At 45.2% G+C, this 15,792-nt stretch overlaps 1 protein-coding gene and 1 long non-coding RNA gene across 4 annotated transcripts in view; one reads left to right on the top strand and one right to left on the bottom strand.

The window, feature by feature from the left end:
- Positions 1-4,500, bottom strand: part of LOC310691770 — a 73,811-nt gene extending 69,311 nt beyond the window's left edge. Inside the window, exon 1 of one of the 2 annotated variants that reach the window (XR_014518559.1) lies at positions 3,732-4,500. This is a non-coding gene — a long non-coding RNA (uncharacterized lncRNA). The remainder of the gene's footprint in view (positions 1-3,731) is intronic. The other variant, XR_014518560.1, reaches the window with a different exon arrangement.
- Positions 1-12,866, top strand: part of CACNG6 (calcium voltage-gated channel auxiliary subunit gamma 6) — a 38,024-nt gene extending 25,158 nt beyond the window's left edge. The window contains exons 2-5 of one of the 2 annotated variants that reach the window (XR_014518558.1): positions 3,296-3,370; positions 5,147-5,284; positions 6,572-8,557; positions 8,784-12,866. Coding sequence is in view for 1 of the 2 variants with exons in the window: in XM_083471766.1 (XP_083327892.1) it covers positions 3,296-3,370; positions 5,147-5,284; positions 6,572-6,810 (452 nt within the window). In the remaining variant the exon portion in view is untranslated. Of the gene's footprint in view, positions 1-3,295; positions 3,371-5,146; positions 5,285-6,571 lie in introns of both variants that reach the window. The other variant, XM_083471766.1, reaches the window with a different exon arrangement.
- Positions 12,867-15,792: the final 2,926 nt, after the last annotated feature.

Below are 15,792 nucleotides of genomic sequence, written 5' to 3'. Positions count from 1 at the left end.
CTGCCTCTCAGCAGCTTTTGATACCATCAACCATGGTATCCTTCTGGAGCAGCTGTCTGAGTTATGAGTGTGTGGCACTGCTTTGCAGTGGGTCCGATCCTACTTTGATGGTCATTTCCAGAGGGTGGTATACAAACGTACCCTTTTCTCCAATCTATTTATTTGGTGGTAATGGTGGCTCCAGCGAAGGCAGCAAGCGAAGGAGGATGGGTTTCCCCTTCTTCCTCTGTTGCCTGGTGTTCTGCTATGCAAGTAGCTGCTGGGAAATTTATTTTCCCAAGGACAACTGTAGTGCTTGAAACTCAGCAACCAATTCAGATTGATTGCCATCACTAATCTCCATTCTTCCTTTGCCCTTATATAATTTTAATATAATACGGTGTGTGCCTTGAACTCTCCCCAGTTCTAGAGGACAGTTAGATAAGACATCACTGCTTTTCAGGGTGAGATAACTCACCATTTAATAATTAGAACTGACATTGGAAAATGAATTTTGGGCCAGAGTGCAATTCTGAACCAAATTCAATTTAGTCTAGTTAGCCTGGGGGCGGAGTTAAGGAGAGATCTGAAAGTATACTGTATTCTCTAATTCAACGTTGTTTTTGTACATTCCAAATAAATTTTCCTGGACCAAGCATATGCTCAGAGATGCCTTTCTTTCATTTTTTCATAGTCTATGTTGTTCAGGACCAGCACCACATTTGAGGGAGCCCTTGGCAAATTGCCCTCTTTTAGGGCTCCTTCTACATTGATAGGACCCCAGTGGTGTGCTTAGCTGGTGGTGACAGTGGCAGGCAGTCATTTTAATTTCTCAGAGTGCCCCAAAGCGACACTGCATTGAGATTGCTCTGAGAATATAAAATGGCTGCCTGCCACTAGCAGGTGCAAGGCAAATAGGGGAAGCACTTGTACCAGTAGTGGGCCTTGTCAGAACACTATGGGCCACATCCTGCTCTACACACTTGTTAAACATATCAGGCCCTGCCACACTATTAATATATTGCGTATACATCTCACAACTACATGTGATGTTGTGCCAGACCATAACCTTCCTCTCTTTCCCTGCCTTCCTTTGAATATAACTCTACTGGTCAAAAACCTAGAGGCAACTGTTATTGGGGAGAACCAGGGAGCCAGTAGACTTAACATTGAGCATTTTTGTGAGCACAATTATAATTCCTGTAAATGTCTCACACATGCATGCATGCACATTCTCTCTCACTCAACCACATGGTGCACTTGCTCCCCATACCCTGGGGCTACCTGGAATTTGTCCAGCTGCAAAGGCTGCAGTAATTGCTAGCTCTTCTCTCTCTGGGGACACAATTAAATCCACTCCACCAGGCAATGTAAAATCTCGGAAAGGACAATCCCTGAGGCCTGAGAGGCAAGGAATCTTTCTTTGCCCCCAAAACCTCTGCTTCGGTTGCCATGTTCTAGAAATTGTCTCCTTCCTGAGCAAAGTGTGTGTACATAACGTTGGCTAATTACCTTAACTCCCGAGTTTCTCAACAATATCCCTATATGACGCTTAAAATCTATATCCACCAGCAAATATGGTGGGAATTTGGAAAATCTAGGCATCTCTCCGTTTCTAAGTGTGCAGCATTTTAAGAAATCATGATGTGCTCTCTGCTTTTTGCTTTGAAAGGCTTCTCCAGATGACCTGTTCATCCTGTTTTGCTTGCACAAATCTTATTATGCCTGTTCTTTCTTGAGCATTCATTCTGACTTGTTTGCAGCGAGGTTATAGAATCACAGAACTGTAGAGTTGGAAGGGACCATGAGGGACATCTAGTCCAACCCCCTGGAATGCAGGAATTTTCTGCCTAATGTGGGGCTCGAAATCACGAGCCTGAGATCAAGATGCTCATGATGCTCTACCAACTGAGCTATCCCAGAGCCAATGTTGTATGTTGCAAAATTAGCAGATGCACTGCAAATATTAGCATGTGTAGTCTATAATAACCTCCTAACAGTTCGACTCCACCCCCAAAGGCACACTCTTCCATTGTCTCCTGAGACAGGCAGATGCCAATTAGTTTATAATGTATACAACTGTAGGAAAAAGGGACTGTCACAACATTTGTGGTTAAACAAACTGAGCTATTTTCCGCTCACATATTGTATTTTAGTGATGAGCTCCACATGTATGTATATAATAATAATAATTTACGTGGTATGCTGGCCTATCAATTTATTGTCACATGGATTTTACTCCTTACGTCTTCATCAGCCACTGGTTTTGAGCAAGTTTCACTGCAAGTTTGCCTATTTTATAACAATTCCTTGAGGCATCCAAGCAAATAATTTATGTAACTCCCCTGTCAATGCAGAATTTGTTGACAGGGGCCGAAGAGCCTGCGCAGCCGAGGTGAGCTGTAATAGTCACTCAAAACAACTCCCTCTACGAGCATCTTATGGTGAACTGTCACCGGATCTGCCACCAGCTGGCAGAGAGCAGCTCCCAGGTGTCAAGATATAAGACTCGAGCCTTTCTGATGCTCGGTTACAAGTGTCGACACAGTGTTATAATATGCCAACAAAACAAAAAGTTGAAAGAGGTACTCATCGTACCAGTTAAGGATTAGAAGCAGTAATTATTTGGGGTTTACTTATAAAGCCTGTGACCCACTTGCAAAGGCTTTGCAACAACCCACAGGTTGGGGAACTCTGCTCTAGGAGAACGGACCCACGGTGCATTTTGCTCTTGCGTTAAGCAGGATAGAGAGAAAGCAGGCATATATATTTGCATTTTAACTTAAGCATCCTAGCTAGCGGCATTTTAGAGAAGTGAATTTGCATTCTTGTGTTCTCCACTACCTATGTCGCTCCAGACCGGACCACACCAGATTTTACTATGTGTTTGCAGCTTTTTGCAATTCCATTTAATTTATGTAACACCAATTTTCATGCTCCCCCCCCCCTTGTAAATTAGAGTGTATCTGATACAGGGATAATCTGACAAATTGGGTAAAACTGGGCTTCAAAGTGCTCCACTCAGGGTCACATACTATTTGTTTCTGTGTTTTGGGGTGGGTGGATCAATTGACACTTTCTGCTACTCCCCTTCCCATAACCACTATAATTCACTTATTTTCTATTTCTTTCGATCCATCAGATTTGCACAAAACCGGAAAACTATACCACCAGCAAAGCACATTTTAAAAAAATTCTGCACCATATATATCTGGCACAAAGTGTGTGATGAGAATTTACAATAGCTTCCATTTATTTTCCCTCCTTCGCCTTCTGCTCTTGTTTTTTCAATGCCCTTTTCCTGCCTTCCTTTCAGAAGCCAACTGTTCTTATTTCAAATTCTTCACTACTGGGGAGAATGCTCACATCTTCCAGAGGACTACTAAAAAAGGTGAGTCCATCAACCCATTGAAAACAGGGAGCCATGTTGGCCCGTTGTGCAAAATCCCAGCAGGAACAAATTAAAAACGCCCATGTTTATTATGTTATTATCCCACCATTCTGCCCAAGAGCTCAGAGTGGTTTACAAACTTAAATAAACTATCAATAAAACACAATTAAAACGATATATGACAATGGCCCTTTATGTCACTTCTAAACAGGATTCTTCAATGCTGGGGCAGCCAATCCTCTTAAAGGAATCCTAGATGAGAATGACAACAACAGCTTTATCTGAGCAGTTAACAAACAATATTTAAAGAGGCAAAGGGTCGGGGGGGGTCTGCTACACATAGGCATTTGTATCTCCTCACCATCCAGGGTACTTTCCTCCAAGCAGGGGCCACCTGGCTGGGGGAAAAGCAACAGGAGAGACGGATTTTGAATTACCATATTTTTCTGTGTATAAGACTAGGTTTTCCCCCTAAAAAATAATGTCAAAAATTAGGGGGCATCTTATACTCTGGGCCATCTCTCTCTCCCCCCCCCCCCCCATTTTCTTAAATATGAGTCTCCCAAAATAAGGGGCATCTTATACATGGGGGCTGCAGTATAGACGTAAAAATACGGTAACTGAATTGCCCGCCATTTTATGCTCATCTGTTTTACAGACTTTGGGTGTGAGGGGTAGGATAGGCAAATAATAAAAGTGACAGAACAAAGGAACGCTTCAGCTCACACAAAGACATGACCCTCCGCACCTCTTTAGTCTTTTCTACCACACACGCCCTACGTGATACATGTACAGAGAAGGACCACTCTTGAAGAGCAAGAGTCTCTGCCATCACACACAGTGCATTGTGCAGGCTTTTGAGTTTCACAGAGCTCCTCCCTCAGGCAGGCCGTTCTACAAACTGAAACTCGAGGAGAAAACGGGGGTTAGTGCTGGGACTGCCACCTGATTAAGGAAATCGCAGTCAGTGTCCCACTCGTTTTCGTGACTGAATCCACTGAGCAATCATTTGGAAACGCAGACATTTTTGTTTTTATTAAAAGCAAGAGCTCTGAAGCAACAGGCGCCCTTCCTTTTGTTTTTGGAGCATGTGTCATATAGCAAACATCACCACAGTTAGAAGAGTGGGAGGGAACCAGGAGGGATTTTGCCCAGCACCTGCAGGTAAAATAACTTTTAGAAAATTAAAAAGATCTGCCCATGTTTTTGGTTGATTAGTCAATCCATCACTCCTGCCCTAGTTTAACAGGAGTGGGGTGGCGTGCTGCTGTCTAAAGCTTTTAAAAACTGTTAAGAATCTTAACCTTAAGCAGGCTATTTAGGTTAAGGCCCGTGCCTTGTTCAGAGGATCTCAGATTACACAGAGGCATGCTGGGACAGACAAGCAGTGGCGGGCGGCTCTCCCTTCGAAAACATAAAATAACCTGCAGTTAGCTGAATCTCTCTCTGGCATTCCTCCCCGTCTGCAGCCCAAGGTCCCTTCAGGCTGGTTTACCATGCCTCTCTCCAGCTGCCCTGTCCCATCTCCTACACTTCCATTCTTATCGGGCCTCACTCAGCACCACACCTCAGCCATGGCTGTTTATCACACAGCACATGATTGTGTCACTGTGTGTCCCTGTAATGCCACAGAGGCTGAGCATTCCCTTCTGTGCCACACACACACACAGGAAGCAGGTCAAGTGGGTAATTGTGAATCCGTCACTCTTTGCGTCTACAAATGTCTGCTTTATCTCCCTCCACCGCCCTGCTGGCTTGGTTGGCACCGCTGTGTAGAACTGAACATCACGGCGGCCATTGTGTCCCTCGTCAGCATCACCCTAATGGCCATGGGGTCCCTCTGCATCACGGTGGCTCTGAGCAAAGGGGTTGAATTTCTCCTGAAACCAGCATCTTGCTTCTTTATCATATCAGGTAAGGCAGCCCACCCTGCAAAACCTCCTTCCCTTGTTCAGGCCTGCTGCCCCAGCCACTGCGTTCCTGAAAAACAAATGTCATTTCCAGGCAACCTCTTTATTGGGCATTTGTCCTAATTTGCTTGCACAAAATTAGCAGAGAGGTTACACGGCCTTTTTAAAGTCGTTGATGCCCATCTCATTTTACTCTGTGACATTTTTTAATCTATTTTATTCCCTTTCACTCTGTTGCATTTTTTATGTGCTTCCTATTTTGTTTGCTTGGCATTGGGCATCGAATGCAACAATAAAGATTGGGTAGTTTTTCAGCAGGGAGGTTACACAATGCTGTCTGGTTTGGATCGTTCTTTTTTGTCCGTGCAGAGGTTATACAATGCTGCATCAAGCAATGGTTACCCTACGCTTTACTTTCCCATTGCTTTCCTTCAAAGTAAAGGGGGAGAAGACAGAAGCGGGTTTGTTGCAAAAGAACTTCAAGACTACTTTAATTGTGGAAACCTAAGCTTACTAAGCAGAGGGACATGGGTGGCACTGTGGCTTAAATTACAGAGCCTAGGACTTGCCAATCAGAAGGTCGGCGGTTCAAATCCCTGTGATGGGGTGAGCCCCCGTTTCACAGTCCCTGCTCCTGCCAACCTAGCAGTTCGAAAGCACGTCAAAGTGCAAGTAGATAAATAGGTACTGCTCCGGCGGGAAGGTAAACGGCATTTCCATGCGCTGCTCTGGTTCGCCAGAAGCGGCTTAGTCATGCTGGCCACATGACCCGGAAGCTGTATGCCGGCTCCCTCGGCCAATAAAGCGAGATGAGCGCCGCAACCCTAGAGTTGGCCATGACTGGACCTAATGCTCAGGGGTCCCTTTACCTTTAAGCTTACTAAGTAGGATGGCTATGCTCTGCTTCCATGGCTGAAGGCAGTGATGCATCTGAATACTAGTTACTAGAAGCCATGGCGGGTTGCAAGGAAAATGCTCCTGTACTCAGGCCTGCTTGTGGGTTTCCTCCAGGCACTTGCTTGGCCACTGAGAGAACAGGATACTGGACTAGATGGGCCAAGCATCCAGAGTTAAGTGAGCGACTGGTGACAGTTAAAAGAAAGCACAACACAATGTACCTTCATGTGGTCCAGTTAACTCTAAGCCAAATGTCTATCCGGGAAGCTTCCCATAGTCCTTTGTTTGTGGTCTTTGTTCACAACTAGAATTTGGGGAGGACACCAGGGATGGGGCAGGGAGGTCGTCGAAACTCCCGGGACTGTCTTCTCACATATTCTCTCTCCCTCTCTAGGCATTATGGTGCTCGTATGTCTGGAGGTTTTCCGGCACTCGGTTCGGTGGCTTATCACCTCTGATGAGACCATCCCGCTGGAGTACGAGTATTCCTGGTCCGTGGCTTGTGCAGTGGCGGCTGGGGCTATCCTGATCTTTGGTGGAGGCTGTTTTATCCTTTTGTCCATCCCTGGCTTGCCCAAAAAGCCCTGGGAATACTGCATGAAAAGCCGCAGCAGCAGCAGCAACGCTTCCTAAAAACCGTCCGGGAGAGAATCCCAAAGTCTCTCTTTCTCTCATTCTGCCAACAAACACAATCACACACACACACACACACACACACACACACACACACACACCTCCACCCACCCATAGGGGGCAGAAAAAACCGACCTTCTCCCTCCTACATGCCTGCCCTCTTTCTCCATCCTCTGGACTCAGTTTTCTCCCTTCCCTGTTTTGTGACTTGTAAATAGAACCTCTAGTGCTTGTTTTGTTTTAGATTGGCGGGAGGGGGGGGCGGCTATGAGGAAAGGGCTCTGCTTGTGAATGAGGGGACAGCTGTGCTAATGAACTGAGAAATTACGAGGGGAGGGAGGATAAAGGGCTGTATTTTAAACCCGGTTTTTATAAATGGCTATTTATAGCTCAATGGAGGGGCCGTGTCTTGGACTCCTTTAAATCTACGCCATGCGGTCAAGCGTTAGATTCTTGTCTCAGTTCCCCCCTTGAGTGATGTGCCACGCTGAGCAAAAATCCCAATCCTTCCCCTGTAAAACTGAGTTTCTTCCTTTTTCTTCTTCGTACAACCTCCAAGTACAAAAATTAAAAGCACCCTGTCCCCAACTGGCCCTATGACTCTTACACGGTGGCAAAAAGCCACACACAGGATCAGCCTAGAAATCCCAAGGAATTATGGACAGGTACCCTGAAACACAGGGAAATTTTTAACCAGTCATTCTGGGTTAAAAATTCTGGGTCCATAATTAATTTCTGTCAAGGGCCCTGCCAGCAGCCATGAAGCTCAGTGCTTTCAAAAGTGAGGGGACTTCCAGACAAACTGCTTATTGGGCACCCATCCCTATTTGTTTGCAAGGAGATGAGGCAGTATTGGCTATTTAATGAGCATTACGGTAATTCTGATTTGTCTGTGAGAAATTTAGGCAAAGTGGCATCAAAGCGAGTGCCATGCCCCACTTTCCTGTGCTTTTCCCTGTCACTTTCCTTACTGCAAAAAAAGCAGATCCTTTGGGAAAGCGGGTTTGTTGCACAAGCTCTCCCAATCAACTATAATTGTGCACCCTGAATTTGCCGGTACGCAATTAAATCCCACCAGAATATAGTGACAATCTGGAAGCCCCCCAAATGAATTTAGAGGCAACCTTCTCAAAACATGATTTTTTCCTGTAAAAAAGTAAAATTATCCTGCTTTCACCTTTAAAAAAATATTTAACGTTTCCCAGTTCTTCCTGTTGTTAGAGGTGACGTATTAAAGAAAGCATGGAAAATATTAAATGCCAAGGACTCAGTCCAGCTGGCAGCTCTTCCTCAGGTGCAGTTCTCTGCTTGTGGAGAAAAGGTGGGAGTAGAAAATGCCCACCTTAAGAGCACTGTGTGGAGAAGAGGTACTAGGGGAACACAAAGAGCAACTGGATCATATCCTGAATTCAGGGCATTTGTGCTCAACAAGACTCCTTAAATCTTAGGTCGTTGAGATAAATGTTATGGAGAATTTGGCAAAACCTATAAATAAGGGGAGTGGCATTAATATAGAAAGTAATAATAATAATAATTAATAATACATACTTCTCGCAACTTGAAATTCCAGATATGACTTTGTAAATGCACCACTTTTTGAATCTGGGGAAAGTTTTCTTTCAGCCCTGGCAAAGACCATGCAGAGAGCTGTTGGCAGTCTCCCTTGAAGCTGAGAGTTCAGGAAGTTCTGTACCACAATCTTATTATGGCAATACACCAGAAGCAAGTGCCTTAAACAATAACAGCTGTGCAATGGAGGCTGGCCCATCAGGGAGGGTGGGGCACTGCCTCACCTGCCTCAGTATACCCTCCGCAAAAGCCTGCCTGCCTTCTGCCTTACAAACGAGGGCGTAGGGTGGGGGGCTCGGCCTGGCTTGGCTCTGGCTCCACCTGCCATTGGTCTCCCTGCCTCCTACCCAGGCACTCCCAGTAAACACCAGTCACCATTACAACTGTGCGCTTCCAATGCTCAGGCACAGCTGTTAAAAGTTTCAGCCGATTGACCTATTGATTAAAGTTTGCAGACCTTCTTGTCTTGGGAGGCTCAGCTTTCCATACAGCTGGGGGTACACTCATGAGCCCATTTTTAAAAAAATAAAAGGAAGAAGGGTACACCTACCAAAATATTCTTACCAAAGCAACTGCCTTTTACAAATTCTTTTAAAAGTTTAGCTCTAGGCTAGGGATGCGACCTTCCAGAAGTTGATGGACTCGCATCGGAGATAGTGGGACTTCAACAGAATCTGAAGCGCCACAGGTTCTCTAGATAGGATGGGTATTACATATTGGTGCGAGATGCTCTCAGCTGGACTCCTTCCACCTTGCTGACATCACTCATTTAGTCTCCCTTTACCTCTGGCCCCAATCCCCACCACCGCCCAGAAGGAAAGGGCGGATGAGTGAACAGGCAATGGCAGGGACTGTCCCTTCTCATATTTATTGCTCGGTTGCATGATCCCACTAGGCCACAGGGATAGTGTGAGTAAACGAGTGGCCATGGAAAGGGGGAACAGCAGCACTGCAGGGCCCTCTGTGGAGGCATGGGCCTTGGCAGCTGCCAGACGATGCCAACCCTTGATGGCAGCCCTGGCTCTAGGCTGCATGCTTCCATTCTCCAGCATAAGTGTTTACTTCCTGTGTTTAAAATCAACACTGACCAATGAACAGATTGCAGTTACCTTGAAGCATAACCAACCCACTCTGAGCAAGGCTATCGATTCCCCACACAGGCACACTGTTTGCGAACTGGATATTGTGCTAATAATGCTCAGCTGGGGCAAATGTGCTTTAAAAAGAAAGAAAAAGAACTTTCCCTCTCCTGTGATCTGAAAAAGGCTCTCCATGTTCTTATAATTTCAGGATATACTGTCCAAGCCTTACTACGAACGAGCCACTGAGGCATCGTTGCCAGGCTGTCCGTTCGGCTTTGCATCTAAGTGAATTTCTCCAAGAAAGATTGGGGTGGGAGTTGGAGAGAGAACTCGTTTTCCTTGGTGTACTCTGTGTGCTGAAAATTCATGTGCTGGCTTGGGTTGATGGGAAGAGACGACTGTCAAGTTGTAGCATCAGCGAACCAGGTGACAAGCGGAACACAGATCTAAGGGCAAAAAAGCAAGCTTTGAAAGAAGATGGGAGTGTTACGCTCTCTAAAGTGGAAAGAGGTTAAGGAATAAAGGAGAGAGGGAGCGACAGGGACTGGGTACCATGGCAGGTGGTAAAAATCCAGTATCACCTGAATCTACATCGTGGAGAATTTGTAGCTGTTAAGACTCTTGGGTTCTTTTTCAAACAAACAAACAAACAAACATGGTTTCTAGCCCTCAAATATACCGTATTTTAAAGGATAGATGGCATGAAAGGAAACCATCTTATCCATGGTGTTCAGGCATCCACAAACTTGTGGAAGATTACTGAAATTATGGTCGAGGTGCAAACACACAGACTGCTAGGGTGTAGTGGTTAGAGCATTGGGCTGGGCTCAGGAAAACCTGGGTGCAAAGCCATGAAACTCACTTAGTAAACTTGGGACCAGTCACTATCTCTCAGTCTAACCTCCCTCATGGAGTTGCTGTAAGGATAAAATGAGGGTGAACCATGTACACTGCCTTGGAGGAAAGGTAGAATACAAATAAATGTAGTAGATAAAATATAAAAGAATCCTCACAACTCCAACTTCCCTGAGATCTCTAAGTCTCCCCTCACTACTTATCAGTTTCTCCCCCTTATTTTTGCCTTCTGCCCAAGACTTTCTTCCATCCTTATTTTCTTAGCAGCCTAAAGATACGAGACTGAGATACATCACTCACCCAGTCAATTTATACCTAGGGCCCATTAATGGTAATTGCTCTTTAAAGCTTTAACACAAAAAGGCAAACCATAATCATGGTTGCCCTGCTGATGAGAGACATCGCTAAGTTTGGCCTCATCCATACTTGTCCCATGCCTAGAAAGCATAGGTGTGAGCAGTTTCCTGCTTGTGCCGTGTTTTCTAGGCATGGATCCGAGCCACTTCCTCCCAGAAAACCCGCTCTTTAGTGCTAAATTGGAACAAACAGCAATCCACAGAAAACCCAATTGCCGTTTGTTCCAATTCAGCGCTAAAGGGTTCAAAGGGCACTCGGGTGCAATGACGAAGGTTTGGGTGCTAGGTATGTGGAGATCTTGAGAGTTTTGGTGTTCCGAAGATGTCTGTGTCTCAGATCCTCCCCCACCCTGATTAATTGCGAACAAGCAGTAATGGGGATTATGCCAATCTCACAACTGTATTGAATTTAGAATGCTCTAGGCGCTAATTCATGATCAGAATTAACTGTACTTATGCATGGGGGGGGGGGCAAGAAGCACACACACACTCAGATATATATCCAACATTATTACTTGCTGATCTGTGCGCGCATGTGAACCATCCCTGCTGGGTAGACCATTTTGTATTGCCCAGAACCACTTCAGGAGGGTGTAAAGAGTAACTTGTGGCATCCACAGAGGATCATTTCCAGATGGCTTTGAGGGGCTTGGCCTATTTCCAGGCACACACCGTATTAAAACAGGTGGCTCTATTCAACCCGTAATCTACTTCTAACACCACGTAGCATCCTGTGGGTTTGGTAAGGGTACTCACTGGGGAACCATGCCACAAGTCAGCCCTAATACCAGGGAAGCAGCAGGAGATCTCCATTTCATTACTTGCATTTATTCATGAGCAGCAGAACAGCAACTCAACCGCTCCACAGACAAGGTTAAGGTTACATTGGGTTCCTAATGAGCTATGGAGGTAACCAAACCCAAAAAGGGTGAGAAGAGTTTCTCGTAGAGGCAAGGCCGGTCTCTTAAAGAGACAGGCTGCACTGACTACCCTGCACAAACTTTTTTTTTTAAAAAAAGCAGGCCCTTTTAAGAGTGTGCACCCTATAAAAAGTTTCCCTAGAATTATTATGCCACACACACAGGTTCCTTGAAGGGCCAACATGACCCAGGGGCAAATAAATTAATGTCAAAGTGTTCCCGTTGGGTAAAATGGGTTTCCAATGTGCTTTTGGACCTTTTGGTAATGCCTTTTGAAGAGCACAAATGTGAAAGCAGAAGAAACAGCCGTTTTTTAAAAAAATCAAATTCTTAAGAATCAGAGCAAACGTATCTTCTGGTCACCGCAGCATGATGTTTACATTACACAGAATTATTATTATTTCAGTTTATTATCCACCTTTCACAATAATCTCCCAGGGCAGGTTACAGCAATTAAAAAAAATACAATATTAAAATCAGTTTGGAACAAGAGAAATGCCAAAAAGCAATTTAAGACAGAGATACTCCCCTGCCCTAGCTCCCCAATACAAAGAGCCATCTTCATTTTTCGCCCAGGCCTGAGGCCTGGCATCTGCTGTGGCAAGGCCAGGAGGGCTCTTTTGGGGCATTGTGAAGGAAGGTGAGGTGGCGGGGGGGGCAGCAATTGCTTGAAAATGTGCCTGGCTTCTTCTGCCCAGCCGTTTCTACGCAGGGAGCCAGCGGCCCATCTTCCATTCCTCCTTGTCAGCATCTCAGCTTGGGGACAGGGCGTCCCCACTGGGGGTGGGGGCAGAGAGAGAGAGGGAGAAGGGGATGCTCTCCAGCAAGGAACACGTCTCTCCCCTCGGTTATTCTGGTCCTCCTGCCCTCAGGCTCTCCAGTTACACCCTGAGATGTAAACAGGGCGAGGGAGCTTTTTTTGGTTCTCGGCAGTGTTTTGCACAGCAAGGGAGAGGCAGGTCAGGAAAATACAATCCGGCAGCCCTGTTTCCTAGCAACCTCCAGGAGCACGCCCTTTTTGTTAACCTCCAGTCCCTCTTGAGGGAACTCTGGTGGGGCATCCATTCCGGAGAAGCAGCTTTCTCACAGCCCTGCCAAGGGCCGCACCTGTTGAATTTCTTTATCGATCAACGTCTACGGAAGCCCCGCCAGGGTTTTGTTTGTTTTTAAGCTGCAGCTCTACCTTATGTACGTTCCTCTCATCAAACCCAGGAGTCCTGGCTCCAACCATAATCTGTTGTATGTGCACTTAAGGAATAAAATTGCCAACTCAATGGGGGGGGGATGTTTCTTGAGTGCTTTTTTTTTTTTACTTCAAGGGGAACTTGATCTGATTAAATCAAGTGAAGCCTGTTTGAGGATGAGAACAAGCATCTGCTAATAGTCTGCCATCCAATAGGTTAAAGGTGCAGGAGGAAATGCTAGCTAAGAAGTTGGCAACCCTTCTAAAGAACCCAGAATTCCTTGATTTCAGCTGCTTCCATAATCTGTTATATTCCCCAACCATCTTTCACATTTATCCCCAGAGAAACCGAGGAGTTTTCCTAACTGCTGCCCTCCCCTATGGCTGGTAGCCATATTTTAGATTCAGGTAGGTACCTGTGTTGGTCTGATGCAGTTGAAAGAAATTTAAAAAATTAAAAATTGTCCAGTAGCACCTTAGAGACCAACCAAATTTGTTCTGGGTATAAGCTTTCATGGGCCTGAAGAAGTGTGCATGCACACGAAAGCTTATACCCAGAACAAACTTAGTTGGTCTCTAAGGTGCTACTGGACAATTTTTTAATTTATTTCAGCCAGATTTTAGACATCACTGTAATTCCTTCCCAGGCACCCAACTCGCTCATATTCTTCTGTTGATGATATTGCTATATTGTGATATGCCGGGGGGAAGGTAAGAAATGTCATTAAAACACACCCCTTTTTCAATTAGAATGCATCCAAGAGCAGGTCTCATTAATATTCCCACCACCCCACCCGGCCTCCAATAAAAATGTGAAATGGCTCCTCTCTAGCCCTCTCCCGTGCAGCCTGCTACCCTCTCGCATCTTCATTTCTTTTGCAGAGAAAAAGAAAGAGGGCAGAGGGATTCCCAGCTGTCTCTGTGTCGATCTCAGACTTGGTGACTGGAATGTGAATGCACAACCACTGCGGATAGTGACGTCACACACACATAAGCACCTCTCTCTCACACACCCACATCACCTGGAGATACAGAGCACACAATCGCAGCCACCAGCCAGATGACAGAGAAACATGAAGCGGGAGGCGGGGAGGGAAACCCACATATACATCAGAGACGTATCAGCCTGACTGGAGAGAGACCAAGCTGTTTATATGCAGCAGACAGACAAAACACACACACACACAATGATGTATGAATTAACTTTAAGCCTCAGGCCATTGCCCACACCATTGAAGCACCCCACTAATGCCGCCCATATTTACATAATGGGAATGGCACCTACTGTAATCAGGATCTACTCCAAGTAATACTGTAGGCTTAATAAAACTGCTTTGCAATTTCATTAGGCTTTGCAAGCTGGAATAAAACTTGGGAAGCAACCATCAAACACCCAGACCATGCCTGACAACCGTGTATCTCTTGCAAGCAACAGCTGTATGCAAAGGGCACACACAGAAAAACTGCTAAAACCGATGCTTTTGGAAATAAGACCCAGCGTCCAACAGGGTATGTGACTTCATGGGATTAAAAGTGCAGCCACTCAATGGACAGTGTATTAGCTGGTTTAAATACAGACCATCATGTCCCCATTCACACCCATGCACTCATATATCTCCAGCTCTCTGAATCTGTAAAAAATCTGGAAGGTGTCCAGATTTTTTTCAATGAATCCAGGGATACTTTTCAACTTCCTATTAAATAGATGGATTTTGTCAGGGGACTGATTTGTAAATGCGGGGACTGTCCCTGGGAAACGGGGGCGTCTGGTAACCTTAGTCCATATAGAATATATATATAGTCCATATATACTGGAAGTTCAGCGGGGAAGAATCTTGCACAGGAGTAAGCCAATGTGGTGCCCCCACCCATGTTTCTGGACCACAACTCCCATAATTCCAGAACGCCAGCCATGCTGGCTAGTGCTGGTGGAAGTTGTAGTCTCTACAACATTTGGGTGGAAACATGAGTTATGGCTAGAACCTTGCTGAATCTGAAGTTTACTGATTTTTCATGGTTACTTGGAAAGAACACACTGGTTAGTTAAGAGAACATGTTTTACTGGTTGGCACAGTGAAGAAACGCTGGTTGTAAACATGGTGCCAGCTCTTTCGTTCCCTCAGATCTCTCCTCAAAACACATGTTCCACGAAGCCTTAAAAGCAAGGTCCTGTCTTCAGGTGAAAAGAAGTCTAAGTATCTATCATTGCTTTTGATCCACAGTCAACATTTAGCTTGTAACAAGTTTGTTTTCTCCTGCTCTGGAGGGTAGGACACGAACCAATGGCTTCTAGTTACAAAGGAGATTTCGACTCAACATCAGGAATAACTTTCTGACAGTAAGAGCTGTTCCACAGTGAAACGGTCTCCCTCAGGAGGTTGTGGACTCTCCTTCCTTGGAGATTTTTAAGCAGAGGTTGGTTGGCCATCTGCCATAGATGCTTTAGGTGAGAAAATTCTGCATTGCAGGGGGTTGGACTAGATGACCCTCGGGGTCCCTTCCAGCTCTACAACTCTATGATTCTATGAACCTCCCAGAAGCCGGGACCCTTCCTGCCACTTGGGGTTAATATATATATCAATATATAAAATTAAACATAAACACATGGGTAGACAGAACATACAGAACTCGCATCACCTGGAACACATTTATTTGTAATATTTTATGATACTTGCAAACCATTTAGAAATGTTAAGTGGTCTATATATTGTCTAAACACCATGCACTGAGGACTGCCACATAAAAACACGCACAGGTGGCATCTATCAACCTGATCATCTGGGAAGGCAGGATGACGCACAAATAAACACCCACACCTCTGCAAGATGCTTCAAACAAACTATATTTTGCTGAGGAATGCTAAGGCAGGAATGTTAGGCATCAGCAGTTAAATACATTACCTTGGCTGCTTCCAGACAACCTGCTTCTTGAGCATTCGTTCTCATTTCTTTGCAGGGAAGTTAGATAACATCGGCTATTTAATGAGCATTCATCCCGATTTGTTTGTGTGGAGGTTA

This window comes from Podarcis liolepis, assembly GCF_965112155.1.
Source record: "Podarcis liolepis genome assembly, chromosome: 13".
NCBI classification, from domain to species: domain Eukaryota; kingdom Metazoa; phylum Chordata; class Lepidosauria; order Squamata; family Lacertidae; genus Podarcis; species Podarcis liolepis.
This window is presented reverse-complemented; position numbering and strand designations above follow the sequence as displayed.